Here is a 21,526-nt window from a genome sequence, read left to right on the forward strand (position 1 = left end):
TAAAATAAATTAAAAGAACCAACCAGAAAAATTAACCCAAAAAGAATCCAAAACTAAAACCAATTAACCCCGAAAAGAGTAGCAACCAAAAACTCGAAGCTTGGCCGGTTGATTGGCACTTAGTCCAATTGAAGTGAAAGTGTAGGGCGCTAAGAAATATATGCAATTGAATCTTTATTCTGATGGTTTTTCTTTTGGGTTTTCTTTCCGTCCTTATGCTCAACCGCCCCGCCTTTTGCCTGGTGCTCATGACGAGCTACGGATAACGAGGCCACCTTCACAACCTATTATTTTATTTTATTTTTTAAAATAAAAAAAAACTGACTGTGCTCACCAAACTATTACAATAAGAATGTCAAAAAAATTCTTCAGATTACACAAAAATTCTAGCTCAGTAAGCATCTTCTAGTGTAGCATTCCACTTGTGCCTCTTAAACACAGCCACTGGAGCTCAGATATGAGGTTAATGTTCCGCAGTAAGACGATATGAAGTGTTTACACCCAAGGTAAGCCAACTTTTATGGCATGCCACTGATTTGTCCATTACAGAAAAGAATGAGAGATTATAGAGATTGCAGACACCTAATCTTCACCATCAGAGTCGTTGAAGGTGATCTTTTTCGACTTGGGAGCATCTGCAGATATTTCTTTGAAGTGGGCTCCATACAGCTTGGATTCCTTTTTCTTCACATGAGTACCAAATTTCATAAGATCAGTAGGCACAAGCTGTCCGGCTTCTCTGAGCACATTCACCAGCTCCCCAGCAAGGCCCTTGTTTTCTTGCATGAAGAAGGTGTGTGCAACACCTTTCTTACCGGCTCGACCGGTCCTCCCTATCCCGTGCCGTAATAATCTTACGTAAGAGGGGAAACCGTAGTTGATAACCACTTCCACATCAGGAATATCCAATCCCCGAGCAGCTACATCAGTAGCAACCATTAAAGGGCAAATCCCATCCTTGAATAGTGAGAGTGCATTGGTACGATCCCGTTGAGCTTTGTCTCCATGTACAGAAACAGCCTTCCAACCCCTCTTTTGGAGCATATTTTCAACACGAGCTGCTTCCTTCTTGTACAAGACAAATACTAATACTCTATTCTTTTGCGACTTGTGGTATTTTTCAAGCAAAGTGACCAAACGTGCATCGCGAGATCTATCATCCAAGACCTCTACTATCTGCATGACATCATGGTTAGCGGACAAATCCTCGAGCCTACAACAACCTTAACAGGATTTGGGTCCATGAACTCTTGAGCTAATCGATGGATGTAAGGAGGCCATGTTGCCTTTGAACATTACCATCGGCGGATAGAGGGCGTCGGCTCAATATAGAACGGACTTCCGGTTCAAATCCCATGTCAAGCATTCGATCCGCTTCATCTAGAACCACATATGATACCTCCTTTAAGCAGCAAAACCCCATCTCAATCGGATCTTTCAAACGCCGTGGGTTCCGATAACAATATCAACGCCACCTTCGGAGATGAAATTTGAGGTCCTTTGGAAGTTCCTCCATACACGCAAACCGAGCTCACGCCCACGGGATTTTCCTAGCTTCACGAGGGACATCTGCAATTTCTTTGAGCTAGTTCCCTAGTCGGTGAGAGGACAAGGCGAGAGGATTGATCTCTTCTTTCTTCCCGTTAAAGCCTTATATGCATAAGAGCTTTGGAACCCCAAACGCCAACGCTTTTGCGAGCCATGGCAGCAATCCCAATAAAATCACGACCATCTAAAAGAAAAGGCCAAGCATGAGACTGAATTGGAGAAGGCTTATTAAACCCCTTACAACACTCTAATACTTCCTCGGGAAGTTTCGCTTCATCGAACGAGCTCAAAGCCGTATACTTCACTTCCTTCACATCATTCCCAGACACAAACACTTCCTTCCCTCCTCCTATTTCCACGTCATCCTCTCCACTCTTCTTTTTCTTGATGGCGTCATCTTCTGGATCATCAATTTTAAGCTTTCTTTTTAAGTTGGCGGCTTCGGTTGGTGTATCTTCTTGTTGTGCTTTCTCTTCTTCGAGGCTTTTCTTGTGTTTGTTTTTCTTCTTTTTTTTTCGCCTTTTTTGTCTCCAAGGTGGAATCTTGTATTGGAGATTCTTCGTCGCCATTTTGTTATTCTTTATTTTCTCGTTTTCCTGCTTTACGAGTTCCTCATTGTGAATCAAGAAATAAACTAAAAACTTTCTTCTCACCGGGGTGGTGAAGTTTCTTCTAGGGTTTAGCACGAGTTTCTTCACAACCTATTATTGACGAGAGAGTACAACGTACTATGAACACCAACAAAATTCAAAAGGCTCTTTTACTATCTCTCGTTAACCTGGGTTTTCAATATGGTGGGCGGCAAAGAAGAGAAAAAAGATGAGAAAAAATAAACCCAATTTAGGTTTTGGATTTTACTTTTTTATTTTTTTTGGTTTTTTTGGGAGCCAACAATAAAAATAGGCCCATAAATAAAAAAAACCTTTAGAAGAAATTAACTCCATACATAAAAAGTCCAATAGCAACGCTTCTCTAGCTGCAACACATACTACATCCAATAAGACATGGACATTTACAAAAGGTTTTACAACGAAAAGTGGCGCCACAAATGATTGAGTTAACTTTAACAACAATGGGCGGTAAATGATAAAGCCCTCTATAAAAATTGCATTTTCTGTTTTTTGAAAAAAAAAATTATAACTATTTGCCACGCAAGAGGTGTCACAATAAATAAATTTATGTACAGTTAAGCTAATAGCACAACAAACCTTTAGCAGCCCCATATGGCGTTGCAATAGGTGACCTTTAACAACAATTTTTTGGCGTTGCAAAAGGGTGCGCTGCAAAAGACCCCTTTTGTTGTAGTGACTCCATATGAGGCGCACCTCTATATATGTTTCTCTTCTTGTAACCTTTGTATCTTGGAGAGGAGGTTACCTAGTTATATATATAAAAAAAACATTCTCTCATTCATAACTTACATCAATAAGATTTCTCTCTCTCCCTCTCTATCGTTTTCTCTCCATTGCTTTTCTGCTTGGTTAATGTAGTATTTCTCCTTAAAACAAATAAGTCTCATAATAATTTACAAATAAATCAAATCCATAATATTTTATCCATATTATTACAGTTGAAATCAAAGCGAAACTTTTAATGAAATTATTCAATTGCACATTTGAATATACCCATTCGTTCAATTTTATAGAAAATGATTAAAATTTTAAATTTGTCAATATTGAAAAAGCCAACACATTGATTCAATGGAACGTAAGATAAAACCAAACTAATCAAAATTAAACAATTATTTTTATAAAAACATAAAAATCTCAATTTTCAAGTGGTGCCCATTTGGTATTTGGATCTGTTTGGTTTTGTTTTGGGTGTGGGTAGCCTTCGGTAAAATAAGTGGTGCCTTAATGAAAATCCATATTTTTTAGGTGTTTTTTTAGGTAAATCTCATTCTCTCATTCAAAAGGGCAAAAGTGATAAAGAATAAGATTTCATAAAGGCACTAAACATTGGAAACTATAGTAAAATCCATTGAATCATTTTTTCCCCTTATGTAAATGGTTTTAATTATTTAAAAGAGGAAAAAGGTAGACATTTTTCAGTTTGAAAAGACAAGAAAAATCACCTTTGTTTCAAAATCTATATAACATATTAGGGAAATGTAGGACCCACAACGCCTCCCATCCAATGGCCCAAACAACCTTCTTAGGTTTTCATGCTACTTGAGACATGGCAAAATGTAGAACTCTTTGGTGGTATGTCATTTTATTAACCCAAACAAGCCTATAGGATTATCTCTTTTTTTAAGTCACACCAATAAAGTAGTGGTCGACAAAGACTGCATGGACAGGACACTCTAACCATTTCTTCGGCTGGGCTTTTTACGTATAGCCTCTTTACACCATTTGGGTTGTTATAATGTCGGGCCCTAAACAATTTTTGGCTGAACTCTCTAGTCATTTGGTCTGGACTTTTTAAGTCGGTTGACTTGGGTTGGGCTTTTTACAATTGTGCCGTACAACACGGGCAAATACTAATTACTTAAAAAACAAGGTTGAAAAACAATAAATACATCCACTGATCCAATGGTCACAACCACCAGGGTAAGTTAAAGATGCATACCCTAATCCACATAGTGCAAGAGCTGCAATATTGAAAGGCAAAACTGAAGTGAACGACAGGAGCTGATAAGCAGTGTTTTCAATTTGTACTCGTTTATATATATGTTTAGTCATTTAGTGAATTTCCTGAACGCATATTTGAAATTCTAGAAGATTTCTATTGTAGAAATTAAAAGAGAAATGCATTTGCATTGATGAAAAAGCAGTACACACAGTACACAAGCGCCACAATCCATTGGCAGAAAATGCAGAGTTGCAGACCACCCTTGCTAGAGCACAAAAATTATAACGTTTACTCCGACTGAAATTCAAAGTGAGTTCCCCTCTTTCAACAAACGGATCAAACAAAGCAAATACTCTCTGCAAACTTCAGGCAATACTTGAATCACCTGAGCTTTTAGTCCTGCTCTTCTTTTTCCTTGAGGCAAAGCTGCTGGGTCCAATATCTATTGACATGCGCTTTGTCCTGCAAATTAATATAATAAATAAAAAGGGCCTAATAGGGCATAGTCGTGCAAATTATTGAGGTAATGGAAACACATACCGGACTGAGAGATCCCCAGACTCAAGATCATTCTCTTCCTCTGCTCCTGAGATATAAAGGAAAATTGAAAGCCATTGGTATGCATAAACAAGAAAATGGAGGTTTTGTTATTGTAATAAAAAGGATCATGAGATGTATATATTGATATAGTTTAGAGTTTACCACCATAATTTTTTTCAATCGATAAAACAAATTTTCATTAATGAAGTGAAATAGTAGAAACCTGAACAGGTGGACCTATAGGCATTTGCATGGATACCAAGACATTCCACCCATTGCACCTTTTAACCCACTGACATATTTCCATCTCTCTTCTTGCTCCCTTACAATGACAGTAATGACACTAAGGTCCACATCAATATACACAAACTTACACCAGCAAGGAATCCCAGTTAACTATTATGAAATGTCATCCCTCTGAAGATCAAACTCCAGAAATCCCAATCAAAAAGTTTTTAGATGTCTACCATGATCTGGTGCAGGAATCTTTTTCTAGGTCGAAAACCCTCCTAATTCTTACTTTTCATAAAACCAATATGTTGCCTTAAGAAGGTGATCTAGTGACCACCTAGCCTTAATGGAGAGTGGGTGAATGATGAAATCACTATCCTAAGGTTTGCTGATGCTATAAAGAGATTGTTTAATGAAGGAAGAAAACAGAGCAACAAACAAGGAAATGATCCACATCTTCTAGGTGTTGCACAGTGGGCATAAATTTGGAATGTCCAAAACTCCAAACCTCTTCAATTCATTGGTAGTTTGAAAGCTAGATAAAAGGGATAAGACTGGCACCGAATTTTTCTAAAGGATACTATGGAGATGATTTATTTCTCTTGGAAGACCTGCCTAGCATGCCTTTTAGCAAGAGATTTAGAAGGATTCCCTGCGAAAACGTTTCTTGCAGATCGGGGACACAATAATTTGATTGCAAAGCCTTGTCTAAATGGCTGGCAAACTAAGACAGGCTTGTTTTTCTCCTTTCTAATCAATATCTTTACAACCTAAGTTACATTGGCACGGAAGTGTGTGTCTGAATCCGACACGGATACAAAGTGTCTGACATGGAAAAAAATCAAGGTATATTACATAAAGTGTTATGTGCCATGTCGGATATATCATTAGGTGTCCATGTAACATAGATTACGACTATCCGTGTTCTGTGCCGAAAACAATCTGTGTCGGATACATATCCACGTGTCCATTACGACTAAAATATATCATTAGGACTAAAATCTATGTCAGGCTTTGTCCACATTTTATTCTTTAAAAACCCTTAACTTCGGGCCATTTCCATCAGCTTTCCCCTCTGTGTTGCATGGTGAGAAGGTGTAAGTCTCACATCCCGACGGGGATATAATGTCAAACATAACAGGTTTTAAAAAAAAACAAATTTTGGAAACTCGACCACATGTTGGCAACTATATGTTCTAATTTACACGAGCTTGTAGCTCAATTGGTTGTGTGCCCCTTTCCTCATGGGAGAGGTTGCAAGTTCGAATCCCACCAAGTATTGATTGGGGATTTCTTTCTTGCGTAATTATGTGATAGGCTTTTGGGCTAGGTGAGCTTTCGGGCTAGAGACAGGTGCTACTACAATTGGTGGACCAAGGAGCGCAAGCAAGTCTTCTTGGACAACAAGGTGGAGCCAGTTGGGTCTACTCAAAAATGGCGCATCGGCGACACCTTCAGGCTAGGTTCCCTTCGGGGTTGATAAGCCTTCTGGCAATGTAAACCTTCAGGCTAAAGACAGGGTTTTGCTACAATTGGTGGACCAAGGAGCGAATGCAAGTCTTCTTGGACAACAAGGTGGAGGCGGTTGGGTCTACTAAAAAATAGAGAATCGGAGAGAGCCTTCGGGGTTGATGAGCCTTTAGGCAATGTAAGCCTTCGATCTAGGGTCCTTCAATGTAACCGGTGTGGGTCTGTCTGCCTTAAATATTTCAAAAAATATATATATGTTCTAATTTTACAAATTCTTAATAACTACAATAAACAAGGAAAGACTCACGTAAGGACCAAGGTATTCAGTTTGGGATAAAAAACATAATATATTCTTAAGTTGCATCATTGCATCAACAAGCTATGCTTGATATTTGAGAACATCTTATGTCTTTCCTCTTGTTTCACCAATTGATCACAAGCAAAGTCTTTAACAAATATCTGAATAGTGTATTTAGACAATTAAGTACCCATTCACATTATAGATCACACATTTGAATTTATACAATCAAATTCATGCGTGGTATTTATCCAACACATCAACAACTTAATTAAAATTGATATTCAAATCCTACATAAGCTAGATACTTGCTACCTATGAAGCACCGATACGTCCCTAAGGGTGAAGTATCCGTGTCCGATACGTGTCCGACACGGATACGCCCGATACGTGTCGGATACGCGGGGGCCAGTAATCTCACACATACAAGAAATGTTTTTGGAACTTCAACAAAAAAAAAACAAGTGAAATAAAATCCAAGTTAAGAAGAGATGCAAGAGAAGAAAGATGAAGTTAATCCAAGTTATACATGTAAGTTGCTGCTTAATGTGTTTGAATTGGTCATTTTATGAAGTAGAATTGTCATTTTAATTTGAATTTGGTGAAAAATGCTCAATTATATAATATTTATATATATATTATTCAAACGTGTCCATGAAGTATCCGTGTCCTATATTTTTGAAAAATGCCGTGTCCGCGTATCCGTGTCGTGTCGTATCCGTGTCGCGTATCGGTATCCGTGCTTCCTAGCTTGCTACCATGATTGTAATACACTTGAGTACAAAATAATTCATTTTAATGTTTTGTTAGATGTAGTATACTCGTTTCATCAACAATACGCTAGCCTTAGCATAAACAAATGTATTCAAAACAATTTTAGCAAGAAACACCATATGGACTTAGGGTAAATATATATGAGGGGGTCTAAGGATACCATCAGTAGTAAAGATCAATTTTACATGTTCTACTATCAGAACTTAGATTAAGTCTTCAAGACCGACCACAACAGCTTGATGACTTCACCAACAATTTTTGTGATTTGGATCTCTTACCTGTACATTAAGGTGGGCAGTTAAGTATCACAGTTTCATTTAGAAGCCTGTATATAGCTTTAAATCCCATCAAAATGATGCAGTAATGTGAAAGATGAAAGGCTTTCCTTGCACTGCATCTACATTGCCCATGACACATTGGAATCGCTTAATCAGTTAAATTAGACGTATGAAATGTTTATTCTGTATAGCCACTTGAACAGTTCAGTCTTCAAGAGATAATTTAAGCTATGACCGCAAACCATGTAAAACTGATATTTACGACTAATGGGGACTATTTATGAGTTTTCCACAATCCCTGTACACCATCTATAAGAGGAAGAAAAAAATAGAAGAGAACAGAAAAAAGAGTTGGGTTGGGCCAACTATGTCAGCTTCCAATGTATCCTCTGAAGAAATCAAACACTAAAGTTCACTGTTCAGTAGTAGAGCCTTGGTCCCTATAGAGGCGCTGATCCTCCATCCTAACTATTACAAGAAAGTTGCGTTCAGATAGAAGATCATTTCCGACTGGATTGCCTCCTTGATTCTATAGATTTCTACTACTGATAGAAGTCTACTCAAACTGACTCTTCATGGTTTTGTATATTGCAACCCGTTCCAGTTTCCACATCCAATGGAGACACTGAGACATGTCTGCCCGCCACTCGGAATGGCGTGTGGTAAAATCAACAAACTCAAACGCCACTCTGAACTGGTGTGTGACAAAGTCCACCACAAGTTCACACAATCACTGCACGCCACTGAGAGTGGCGTGTGAAGATTATTAAAATTATGTGCACGCCAGTGGGAGTGGCGTCTGGTCTCTATTGCATATGCACTGAAATATGCAGGCAGCTGAGGGGATGATGTTGCAGCACACCATTGGACCTTATATCCCCCTTATATTTGGTGAGGAGTGATTCTGATGTTTATGGGCTCGTACCTAACAATGATGAGGTGTGTGGCTCTCGAGCAAATGCCTGTGTGTTCGAATCCCGTAGTGATATTCATTTATTTATGTGTAATTCAATAAAGTTAACAACCCTTGCATAGTTCACTGGTGTTCAAACCCAGGATTGTAAAGGCATAAGAGGACTGCTTTCCTCAGTAACCATATGTTGATGCAAACAACTAGAGTGTAAGTAAATCTTAACGGTTCAACTTTACTTTATGCCTGGAATCCCTTACAATAAGCTCAAAAGATGAGGGACCTTTTCAATGGCTAAATTACAATATTATAAAGAATAATTCTAAAGAAGGGGGCATTATAGGGCTGCACTGGGGAGGGGTTTCTTGTGATGCTCCCTCAAGCATCACAAGCTAGGGTCCCATACAAGGGATGCATGGGATATTCAATAATCCTCCAGCCGCCTCACAAATTAGTTATTCCTAATTGAGTCAATAAACTGTCAAGATAACTACAGAATAAACTCATTTCTAATATCTTAATATTGGGTCAAGGAAACTACAGAGATCAAAAACTGCTAGTTCCTACAGAGCTATTGAGATTGAACAGACCCAACATGAAATTAGATCTCTATGAAAGTATGAAATATACGTACAGAAAGCAACTAAACCGCATCACTGAAATACAACGGTGTGAACAGAATACCATGGCAAACCCCAATGCAGATTCTATAGAGTGTGTATAAATTCAACTTTGATAAAACCATAGCTGTACATCTGTTGCTTTTGGACACCGTTCTATTGACCATCTATTCTTTCACCAACTTTCCCAATAAAAATACTCCTAAAATGCTAGTACCCAATGAGCGTGAGTAGTGCATCTCTATATATTCCCTATCCATCCTCTATCTATCTTATAGCCATACCCAGGTTCTATTCACCCAAGGCAAGCAACAAGTAACAACCACTTACCAACAAAGAAATACAGGGCCATAAATCATTTTAATTAATGTTCGGGTTGGATCCCTGACAAACTCCCCAAACAATAACTACAATCATGCTAAGGACTCACTCTTACTTGTTAACAAAACAAAACAAATGTAGGAAAGGAAAGGAAATTAGAAACCTTACCTATTGTATTCTCATCATCCGATTCGAGCCCTGACTCCGCATCAGAATCCCATCTGTCTTGCCCATCATCAAAATCCCATCGACTCCCAACCGGAGGAGACCAGAAATCAGGTTCTTCCAACTCACTGACATCATCATCATCACTAGGTTGCTTTTCTCTCATTGCCTCTTTATCTACTTCATCACACTCATCCTTGTTTCTTTTATCCTTGTTTTTCTTACCTTTCTTCAATCCTTTATCAACTTTCTCTTCCTCCTTCTCTACTTCCATCTTCTTGGGTGCCAACATTTCCATCTCCTTTTGTTCTGTCAATTAAACTTTTCACATTTCAATAAACAAAATATAACAATGAACATCCTCTAAACTAAAGGCAACTAGTCTATTTATCATACCTAATTTATTTAAAAATCTTTTCCCATTAATGTGCTTCCAAATATGTTCCTCGGACTTGTTCACAATATGTCCAGTCAGCTTACAAACCAGCTTCAACCTGCATAATAATATTACGTTGAAATAAGAGTAGTAATAAGATTTCTAAAGAGGGGGGGTCTTGAAATTATACCTGCAGGTAGGGTCTTGTTTGAACAAATTGAGTGGAGGTTTTTTCTGTTTAAGAGCGGAGTCAATAAGACCCAACCTACATCGTTTGCAGTTACTGTATGAGTCTTTGTCTTTGGCTAACATTTCATGACCGGTTTCTATACATTTGAACCGCCCGTTTTCGAGGTTTGTGAAAGTTGGGGGACCTAATAAGTTTTCACCCTCTTTTTCTACCTTCTCCACTGTCTCCATGCCCCCTTTGTTTTTTCTTGTGATTATTAGTTAGGGTTTTAGGATTAAGGATTGTTTTTGCTGTGGCTTTACACACTGGCTGGAGTGGGACCTATAATTTGGCTTCCTTGGAAATTTCGAGATATTTTTATGAAATTTTCGTGAAACTTCGAAAAATATAGAAAAATAACTGTGATGCCACGAGGGCAGTGGCGATGGGTTTCGGCAGTTTGAGAGAATAAGATAATGGTGGGGAGGAGGAGAGACTGCAAAGTATGAGAGTTGTTGTAGTCACACACTTTGTAAAATCCTCGAAATTTGGTATAAATGGATCGACATAAGCATCTGGTAGGACATGTCACAAGGACATAAGCATCTGCTAACTTGTCTCGGCATTTTATCGAACGAAGGCGACATTTGAAGAACATAACCTTGCTTAGTTTCTTCATAAGTATCGTCTCCAATTCTACTAATCATTGCACATGCAACAAATATCCAAAAAGTATGCTGGAATTATAAAGATACCAAGATCGAATAGCAAAGGTAATTGGATCTGTTCATACTGTTGTTCAGTCCATGGTGTTACACTTTTCACTTTGGTTGGAGTGATTTGAATAAATTTGGAAACAGGGATAAGCTGGTCTACATGATCATGCGCTCGCTGCTATTGTGAGGCACCACTAGACCTGGTATCACGCACGTTTGTACGTGGATTAATATTCAGTAACAACTATATAACAATAAACGCGGAGGTGTCTTTATATAATAAAATAACTACTAAATCTAATTGGATCTCAAATAGGAAACCATCCTAAATCCTATTCCTAAATTAGGAAACCAAATAAAATAGAAACTACCTATTAACTAATTAATCTTTACTCATGCATCATGTTCGCTACGGCTCACTTGATTAAACTATTATATTAATGAAATGTTCACTTTTACAAAAACATTAAATTAAAGTGGAAAATATTGGAAACATATGAACGAAGCGGTTTGGGATCATCAAGGATCGCTCATTGGTAGAAATTATGTGTATCGTGATCAATATGATGTCCAAACTGAATTATGAGAGATTACTTTAAGCAAAACCTGAAATATCCACTTGATTGTGTTTCGGATGAGGCATATGATGCAACGCAATCTCTTCTTCCGAATCTTCAAAGCCTTTACTAACTATGTTGAGTATTTCACATACAAGGTTAATGACATTGAAAGTCATGCTTGACGAGTATGTGAAAATTGATATTTGTATTCGTGTTTTACATATGGGTGTGCCGCAGTTGCTCAAGATGAATACATTCAAACTGCAGAGTCCACTTTTTTCGAAAGCTTGAGGCATTTTGGTGATGTCGTGATCACAATCTTTGAAGAATAATATACAATGTCTACTTCAACAAAGTGAAGCTCGTGCCTTTTCGGGGAATAAAACTCACTTCCCAAATCATTTCTATACCAATTTATTTTGTTTAAAAAATAGCTACAATTAGACGGCACAACTTATGGGTTTTAGGATTATGGATTGTTTTTGTTGTAGTTTTACACAGTGGTGTCTGGTTTTAGATTTTTAGTATGTTTTAACTTTTAAGCAAATCCAATGGGGTGCTATATGGGTTGCTAAATTGGCAGCCGTATAAGCATCCAAAACACTTTTTTCGATAATACCCCAAAAACGCTTTTTTCAATAATACCCCAAACACAAAAATAGGATGTTGTAGATGTGTGGATTTCTACCTACGACCTGATATTGAGGTTGATGGGGAATGACTACACTCTTGCTTGGGATAAGAGTTGCCTACATATCAAGTTTCTTGGGTGAACTTGAATCAAGCCTTACATCGTTCATCTCTCTCTAATTATAGGTATTTGATCTGACTTTCCTTATTTACTTCAGGCCGTTGTCAAGTGTAGATCCATATATTGTGCTCTCTTGATGATTCATCATTAATTCTGTTGTTACAAAGTAAATGCCTCCTTCATTGGTGCATTGACTAAGTTTCAGGATCACGGTAGATCATTTGTTTCCATGTATGACTGTATTTGATATTTTGGACGACCTGAGCTTGAGTCGTGGTTACGTCCTGGTGGCATAGTACGACCTAAGAATATATGAGCTATGAAGATACGACCTGGTGTGTGGACACATGTGCTGTAGTGATTGGTTTAAGAACGGAGGGTACTTACACAACCCCCTTTATTTTATTTATTTTTTGGATAGCATTGGTGTGAAAAGAAAATAAAATAAAGTTTTTACACATGTCATATAGGTGGTTTATTTGAACGATTTTGGAAAATGTGAGAGAACTGTTTGGATTTAATTCATGGGCCCAACTCGCGGCGGGTTTGTGGGCGAGGTAAGTTGGTTATGATTGTGTTTTGTGGGAAGGCAAAACGTTTTGGTTCTTTTCGAGATTTGTGCAGCTAAAGGGTTTTTATGTCTGAAGGTCTTTCATCTCCTCATTTTATCAAAACAAAGGAAGAAGCAGAAAAAGAAAAGCAAAAAACTTTCCAACCTTTTATCTCCAGGTGCGTTTCTCTTTGATACACAAAGTTAGATCTTTTTGTTTCCTTTTTGCTTTTCTCATGTCGATTACTAGTGGTAGTTTGAGTAGGGAAGTTGCATTGAATCAGTTAAGGGAGACAACTGTGAGTGATGGAGATGGTGGCGTTAGGGCGCGTAGTGGAGATGAGACGTCATCGTCTTTCTCATTGGAGACGATGGCTGAGGAGGCGAAACCTGGGTCGGTAGGAAATATTGTTGATCTAAGTGGGGAGTTTGGTTGGGTGAACTCCGATCTGACGATATACGACCTGAGTGGAGAGAGAAATGTATTTGGCTTGGATTATGTTTCTCGAGATGGGGTGTTGTGGTTTGTTATGGTCAATTGAAGGTTGGGATGAGGTTACCATTCTCACATTTTACTGTGGAGGTTTTGAACTTTTGTGGGAAAGCCCCTTGTCAGTTCGTGGGGAATAGTTGGAGAGTTTTTCATGTGTTGGATTTCTTGAACGATAAGGGCTATAATTTCTATTTATCAGATGTGCTTGAGCATTTTTCGGTGAAGAGGTCATCTGCTATGAATTTTAGTTTGCAAGTGGTGAAGGATAAATCTGCTGTGATTATGGGTGTGAGTAAAGAGGATTAGGAGCGTAGGCCCTTACTGGTTGTGGGTAATTATTGTCCTTCTCACTGGGAGTTGGTGAATCGTACTATAAAATGGGATGGTAGGTCATTATGTTATAGGTCGTAGTGTATGTAGGGTAGTTGATATTTAAAACGTTCTAACAACTTTATTTTGTTTTACATAGATTGTTATTCGTGGGCATACGACCACCGAAGCTATAGAAGAGTTTGTTTGTTTGAGTTGGGAGGAGAAACGTTCTATCTTGGGAGAGGTTACGCATTACTTCAAGAAGCGCGGAGGTGAGAAGATCAACCGAAAAAATGTTTAGCAAAAGAAAAAAGCCCGAAAGTTAATTTTTGACATCTTTGACTCTAGCTCGGATACTGAGATGGAAAGAGAGGATTAAAAGAGGGAGCATGCTTCTGGAGTTATGATTGTTGGAGGAGGCTCTAGGAGGCATCCTGTGTCCTAGACGACCTGCGGAGGTGGGTGAGAATGATAGGGGAGGTCATGGAGGTGGGAGTGCTGGGGGAGGTGGTGATGCTCCCACTCCATTTCCTAGGCCTCAGTTGAAGAGGCGAACTGAGGGTGGTGAGCCTGAGGGGGTTAAGAGGACGCGACCTGAGTCTAAGGAATGACCTGTTATGGGGGAAGGTCGTACTTTATCAGGTCGGGCTGAAGGAGCTGGCGGTTGATGTTGGTGTGGCTGATTCAAGGGGCAAGAAGAAGGCTAGTGACACTGAGCGAACTGCCCAAAAATATAAAGGGTCTGGAAATGCGCTCCAAGGTGATGAGGCTGGTAAGTCTAACGTTCTGGATAGGACGGTCACCTATTATGACCCGTGGAGTGGGGGTCGGCAATGTACCGTAAAGAATAAGGATTTGCAATTTCAAGTCTTCACCGGGTGGTTCTTGGTGGTTGTTGGAGAGTATTGCCCTAGATGGAGATAGGCATGCACTGGAGACTGAGAATGATTTAGAGGCGAACCTGAAAGACATGGATCGCTCGATGTGTTTTGTAAGTATATCTCTGACCTACGATTTATTTTGTGCTTTGTGATATTGACTCCTGACTTACTTTGTTGTCTTGTAAGGTTTTGGCGATGTATAGGAAGTTGAAAGAGATGGCAACTATTTCTGACTTGTACAAGGAGTTGGAGGTTGTCAAGGAGGCTTATGATAAATTGGTGGTTGTGCAAGAGGTTGAATGAGCTGAAGTGGTGGGGCTGAGGGCTCAGGTCGGTGACCTGGCTAGGAAGGTGGCCTTATTGCAGCCATCTCTTGACTTTTCAAGGGTGGAGGTAGCGCATTGGATTGCTGAGAGCAAACAATCGCAAGCCATTGCTGAACGAGCTCAGAAGGAGTATAACGACTTGGTCGATCTGGTGGAGAGTGGTGATGTCTACGTTCTAGTGGATGATTATATAGAACTAGAACGTAAGTACAAAACCTTGAAAAGGTCTGTCGAAAGTGGGATTGCAGCAATAATTGTATAAAGTACTACTGTAGATGCTAGTAGACAATCTGATCTGCCTACCAACTTGAGTGCTACCCCAGCTGCCAAACTGAATGAGGATGTTGCTACTGAAGTGTGTAATGCAAGTGGTGATCTGGCTGGTGGATTTGTTGGTGAAGAGGGTTGCAATCTGGACCCTTTGAATATGGAGAATCTGTCTCATGTCAACTAATTTTGTTATTCTTGTGATATGTTTGATTATGAGTGAATTTATTGAACTATTTTTGTTGCTGATACCGATAACTTCAATTTTTTATGGGGATGCTGAGGTCGTTTTCCTAGGAGAACTTGGGGGCCTCTAGTATCTTACCGACTTTGTAGTAAGTAAAATAGTTAATACTTACTTGTTTTGAAATGAGATTATCTGTGAATTTGGTAAGAATGTGATTGCTTCCCTTGCTTCTTGTTTTGTTATTTGATGACCTGCCCTGCATAGTAGTAAATTCGGCGACCTATCATATTTTGGTAGATCGCCTGATGCTTTTAGGTCGTAAGTATTTTTGCACGACCTGATAGATGCGCATAGTTGGCACTTAGGTTTCTTCGTGTCTTTTGGTGTGTGTGGATTGATTAAGTGGTTCCTTTTGAGGGAACTTCTTATTGATTTTTTACTGATAATTAGCCTTTGAGTGGTAATTATAGTATAGTCAAACTTAACCCTTTTAAAGTCCTTAAGTTGACTTGTGGTCCTTTTGGGGTTACCTTGGATTGGATTTGCTTGATAATTAGCCTTTGCGTGGCAATTATAGTTGAATCGTGCTTAACCCTGGCTGTTGGTATTAAGTTAATTTATGGTCCTTTTGGGGGACCGTGGATTGGATTTGATTAATAATTAACTTTTGCATGGTAATTATAGTTGAGTCGTGCTTAACCCTAGCGTTAACCCTAGACGGGTAGAAATAGCACACAAAAGTCAGCAGAACTTCCGAAAATCGTATCTTTGGACTCAGGCCTTGGAATTAGGTGTACCTTATGTCAAAACGACCGGATCGGAAATAGCTTTCCAATGGTCCAAACCTTGACCCAATCAGAGGAGAAAAAGTAGACGAAAAGCCTATTGAAGTAAAAGCCAGCTGAAAAGGGCCATGTGGACTGAAGAAATTGGATTTTGGGCTCGATTTTCCGGCCCAAAACATGGACCCTCAGCCCATGCACGAAAATGTGGATTTGGTCTCCTCCATTTCCACACATATGACTTAGCTCTTAAGTATCAATTAGGTAGGATAGAAGGTATCTAGTTTTTCAATTAATTAATTAGTTGTTATTCTTGTTTTAAGATTAGTTATTTGAATCATTATTTATCATTCATTAGATAAATAAAATAGTTAGTTCTTGATAATTTCGATTTTGCTATTTAAAATTGCTTAGATCTAATTTCAATTCTTGTTTGTTAATAATTTCTTAGTTGTTAATTTAGATTTCAATTATTGTTTAGTTGAATTTAATAAAGTTAGAATCTTTAGATTATGTCTTATTCAATTTCATATGGAAATGATAGTTTGATGAATCAAGGCTAAACCTCCATTAGAGGGGTTTGATGAAACCTTGATGAAAATTTGATTGTATAGTGTAGAATCGTTGTAAGAGTCTATTCCACTCTAGAAGGTTGTTGATTCGCCATGAGAATGGGTAGACGTCCTCACATGCTAGTTATGAATTGGTAGAGATGCCATGTATAATTAGGGATTAGAACGACCAATTCTTACCGTAAGAACGTAAGAATTGGATTACAAAAATCTATGCTAGTATATTAAGTTGGATTCAAGGTGGATTCAATTCCTCCCTAATTCTTATTCTAGATTCAAATTTTAGTATTCCGTAGCATTTCGTAGTTGAATCATTATAATCCCAGTATCTTGTTAGTATAAATTGCATCGTAGTATAATTCGTAAAACTCTCATTGACTTTGGTAGGATTGATAGTCGTAGGAAACTTGAATGCTAAAGAACTAGGAGTGGAATGAATTTTCTATTCCAACTCTACTTCAATAGTATTGAGAGCAGAAATCTTTGATAATCACGAGTATAATTCAGTTTTAGTTTTACTTGCGTTTAGAGTTTCATCGCTTTATTCATTAGTAAAACTATATTCATTTCACTTCTATCAAATGGCGCCGCTGCCATCTTAGTTCCCTTTAGTATTGTTTTCTTTAGAATTGTTAGTTTTCCAAAATCCCATAACCCACCCACCCTTGTTTGATTCTCACTGTGGTTGTCCGTTTCAACACTGAAAATTTTCCTCGAAGAATTACACGGAGCACGACCTGCGCCCTGGGCAGGCTAAATTGGAGCGCCACTCGCGCCCAAGCGCTTGGAACTCCACTTTTTGGCTGAAGCGCATCCCACGCCTTGCCAAGGCAAAACACGAGTGCCCCCCGCGCTAAAGCACTTGGACCTTGAGGTTTTCCCTAAGCGTGACCCGCACCCTACCAAGGCTAAATTGGGCTAGCGACTGCGCTGAAACACTGAACTCCAAATTGAACTTGGCTACTGCGCCTTTACCTAGGCCTATTCTGAGCACGACTTGCACCCTCTGCTAAAACTGCCCGATTTCCACAGGTTTGTTTCAAATTTCCATTGCTTCATAGTTTTCAGTGTTTTAACTTGTTATACACACTGAGCACACGTAAACAAGACACTATTCATAAGCGAAGCAAGGAGGCATTTAGGAACTCTTTTCTTCCACACCTCGCATCTCCTGTTAGAGGTTCATACTAGCATATCAGGATTGTTTGGAGTGTTGTTGTGTTTCATTAAGATTGGCTTAGCCTTGCATGAGATTAAAGTTAGGCCGAAGAAAAATGCCTAACGTAATCAACCGGCAACGTCAACAAACACGCCTTTCAAGTATACCACTCACTACACCTCTAGCTAATATACCACACACACCACCTGAAGTAATGGCTGAAGAAAGAGAGTCTCCTCTATCTAACTTTTACAAAGCCTTGAACGATAGCCCTAAATCTTGCATCGTTCTATCAGACCCAGTGGGGGATTTCCGAATCCCCCTAAATATATTTAATTTGTTACCCGTTTTTCATGGGTTAGACCATGAAAAGCCTTATCAACACATGCGTAGGATTGACCAAGTCCTTACTACATTCCACCATCCTACAGTTGGTCCTGAACAAATTAAACTAAGGGTATTTTGATAAGCACCCAAAAGTGTATTATGAAACCCCATTGAGACATATAAATTTGGTTAATTATGTGTTTAATAATCATGAAATAAATATGTTTTCATACTTTTGCAGGTATTTGCAGTAAACATGAAAATATTGGTTAAACCTGAAATAAAGCACGAGGAACGGTGTATATATGAATTCTCCCAAATCCACACAGAAGCATCAAACTTCCAAAGCTCCTACCTCTTAAACCCCGGGACTCCAAATGCGACCATGAGATGCTTTCGGACAATCGGGCGATGAACTCTACGATAGGCGGAAATTATAACAACGCCCAAAATACCGGACCGCCACTTGGGCACATGGACCCATATCCACGGGGCCACAAGATTGGATGAGTCATCAATCATGGAGCATGTCAAGACAAAGATAACAAATTATTGGTGCAAAGTTGATACCTTGCATGTAATAAATTAGATTAGGTGTTAATAGTGAAAAAAAGGCAAGGTGTCACTTTGTTTTAATGTGGTGGATAAAAATTCATTAATGTGGTTTGATAATTCACGTGGGAGGAAATGAGATTTCTCTCAAATGGAGAAGAAATTAGACAAGAGTGGGGGACACTCCATTTACTCCCTTGACTTATTTTCCTCACATGACATTATTTTAGTTCCTTAGTGAAAGAAATGTAAAGTTAGTTTTAGTTTTTATTAAAAAGCTTGTAATAGTTTTAATGGAGGAACACTTGTTTCTTCTAGAAAAGAAATAGAAGTGAGTTTGATTGTTCATCTTTTCATCTTTCTCTCTCTCTCTCTCTCTCTCTCTCTTTTTTCTTATTTTTTTTTGGTTTATAAATCCTTGTCCCAAGGATCATGAGCTAACTTCCTTTTGGGGAGTTAATCCAACTCATGTGAGGGGTAAAACCCATTGTTGTTGGTTTGGTAGGTTTAGGAAGAACAACTAACTCTACATCCTATCCCAAAATGGTAGTTGGTGTAGAGTTTAGTTAGGAATCAAGCAATGAGCTTAGAGATAAGTCATTGTTTGGTTTCACTTTGCTAGCATGTATGAGCTCTTTAGTGAGCCATGCATGCTAGGGATCAAATCTATTTTTTCCGTTAGGGACTTGTCTATGAGTCTAGGAAGAATCAAAACCTTTTCAAATCAACACTAATGATAATTTCACATGAGGAGGATTAACTCTCCACCTTCTCTTTCAAATCTCTATTTCGGTATTAAGTGAATGTTTTCAACGTTAATGTTTTCTTAATGTTTATGTAGGAAGGAAAAATCTAGCATTTATATTATGACCTTACTCCTTAGTTTCCCTTAATTGTAAATTCCAATTTGTAGTTGTTCTAAGCTTTAGTTTAGTTCGAATCTTTATTCCAACTCTACGAAACGAAGATCGTGAGTAAGGAACTTTGAGTGCTTTTGCATCAATTCTTAGAGATCAAAACTCTAAGTAGTAGTAAAGAGCATATAAATCAAATGGCTGCTGTTCTAAAAACCATAGAACTTGTGCTAAAGATCGGAAGTTGCATCAAGGGGAACCCCCATTCTCTTCCTTCCTTTCCTTTTTAGTTTACGTTTTTTTTTGTTTTTTCGTATTTTTTTTGCCTCGCAGATAGACACGTAATCTAAAAAAATTTTGTTCCACTTTCAGGTACCAAAAGTTAGGACTGGGAAAGATGAATACTGAGGGCGATTATAAGACTTCCAGAAACTTTGAAAGTATTCTTGAATTCTTGGACACGCGCGTGCGGTGTGTCGTAGTCGCTAGCAGTGTGACCTACGTCCGCGAGTGATTTTTCTTTTTTTGCTGCTCCTGTTCAACCACCAGCATCTTTAGATCTACCTTGATCCATTTCTAGGCCTAAATATTTGGTCCTGTACCTGAAAAATTCGATAATCCTTTGGGATTAATCGCGTCGACGAATTGAAACGTTTGTTTCAAAAGCGGGCCGAAAGCTTCTGAGTTCAATTTTCAGTATTAGTGTAATTTTTTTTTTATTATGTTTTTCTGCATGTATGCCATGTATATAGTATTAGGAAATATTTATGAATTATTATTTAAGTTTTAGCCTCGAATTATGTATGAATCAAGTTCATATACCGGTAAATATTTATATATGATTACACGGACATGAATTGCATATGAATGTATATTTACATATTAATGGTACTGTATTGTATGGGTATATGTCTTTCTACGTATAAATGTTTCTTGTTACATGTTTGATATTTCTCTACATATACGTACACGGTCTTGTCTAATAAGTCGATTTTGTCAAGAAAGAGGAGAACATTCCAACGAGGGTTAAAATCTGAGTTGGGTAAGTTGTTTCTAAACCCTACGGGGTAAAGCTGCTCTCTATATAGGACATTAATCTCAATGAGTATTGTCGAAATCGATTTATTATGCAATACAAAAGTCGTATTTTTAGTTTAGGTATAATACTTTGCATGTTTAGTTTTGTCGTCTATTCTGCATGTATATCGTATTAGGTATGCTAATGTATGTAGATACGCATTATGAGTGATTCAAATTAAGCTTTCTTCTTGTTGATATCGTTTACGTAATATCGATTTACAAATTAAGCGTACATATCATTATTCTTGATGTATATTTGCCTATCGTATGGAAATATTTATCGATGACACAAAGCTTGCCTATTCGTATATAGCTATCATTATGAGTAGAAGTATCTTCACATGCTCTTGCGACTTAGTATTGTATGAGTAGATCGTATTTTGCATGTTTCTATTTTAACCCTTGCATAAATCTTAAAAAAAAAAAAAAAAAAAAATTAAATTAAATTAAATTAAAATTAATACCACCTTTGCATAAATTTTAATTCCATAAATCTTAAATCATATTCCAATGGTGTCTAGGAAACTTGAAAGATTGAGGTTACTTAATTAGAACCCGTGCTTGCGAGAAAGCCTCCCTCATATCTCTCTTGTGACTGGCTATTGGTTTATGCACATGTATTCCTAGCTTCAATCGCTCACGTTAGCGGCGGCTTAGGCATATGTTATTAAAATATAATGCTTAAGATAATAATAAAATTCGAGTCCTACTAAATTCCTTCTGCTTGCATGAGATTAAGGTCTGGTTCCACTAAAGAAATTGAACATACCTATTGTCGAAAAAAATACGATAAGCAATTGCGTAAGTTCTCACATAAAAATTGTTCTTCTTCTGCTAATTATCTTCAAATCACAATCCTTCGTCGCCATCAACTTCTGTCATT

The 21,526-nt window shown here is 38.1% G+C and overlaps 1 protein-coding gene and 1 pseudogene across 1 annotated transcript; both read right to left on the bottom strand.

The window, feature by feature from the left end:
* Positions 1 to 324: 324 nt before the first annotated feature.
* Positions 325 to 2,117, bottom strand: LOC147496929 (DEAD-box ATP-dependent RNA helicase 5 pseudogene; annotated as a pseudogene).
* A 2,170-nt stretch (positions 2,118 to 4,287) lies between these two features.
* LOC147496930 (uncharacterized) lies at positions 4,288 to 11,212 on the bottom strand. Its single transcript, XM_086559760.1, has 5 exons — positions 10,296 to 11,212; positions 10,126 to 10,223; positions 9,733 to 10,038; positions 4,663 to 4,708; positions 4,288 to 4,584 (listed from the first exon to the last, which is right to left on the bottom strand). Exons 1-5 carry the CDS (start codon positions 10,523 to 10,525, stop codon positions 4,488 to 4,490), a joined length of 777 nt encoding a protein of 258 aa, XP_086415886.1. The 5' UTR covers positions 10,526 to 11,212; the 3' UTR covers positions 4,288 to 4,487.
* Positions 11,213 to 21,526: the final 10,314 nt, after the last annotated feature.

The sequence above is a fragment of the Coptis chinensis genome, chromosome 5 (assembly GCF_015680905.1).
Source record: "Coptis chinensis isolate HL-2020 chromosome 5, ASM1568090v1, whole genome shotgun sequence".
Classification (NCBI taxonomy): domain Eukaryota; kingdom Viridiplantae; phylum Streptophyta; class Magnoliopsida; order Ranunculales; family Ranunculaceae; genus Coptis; species Coptis chinensis.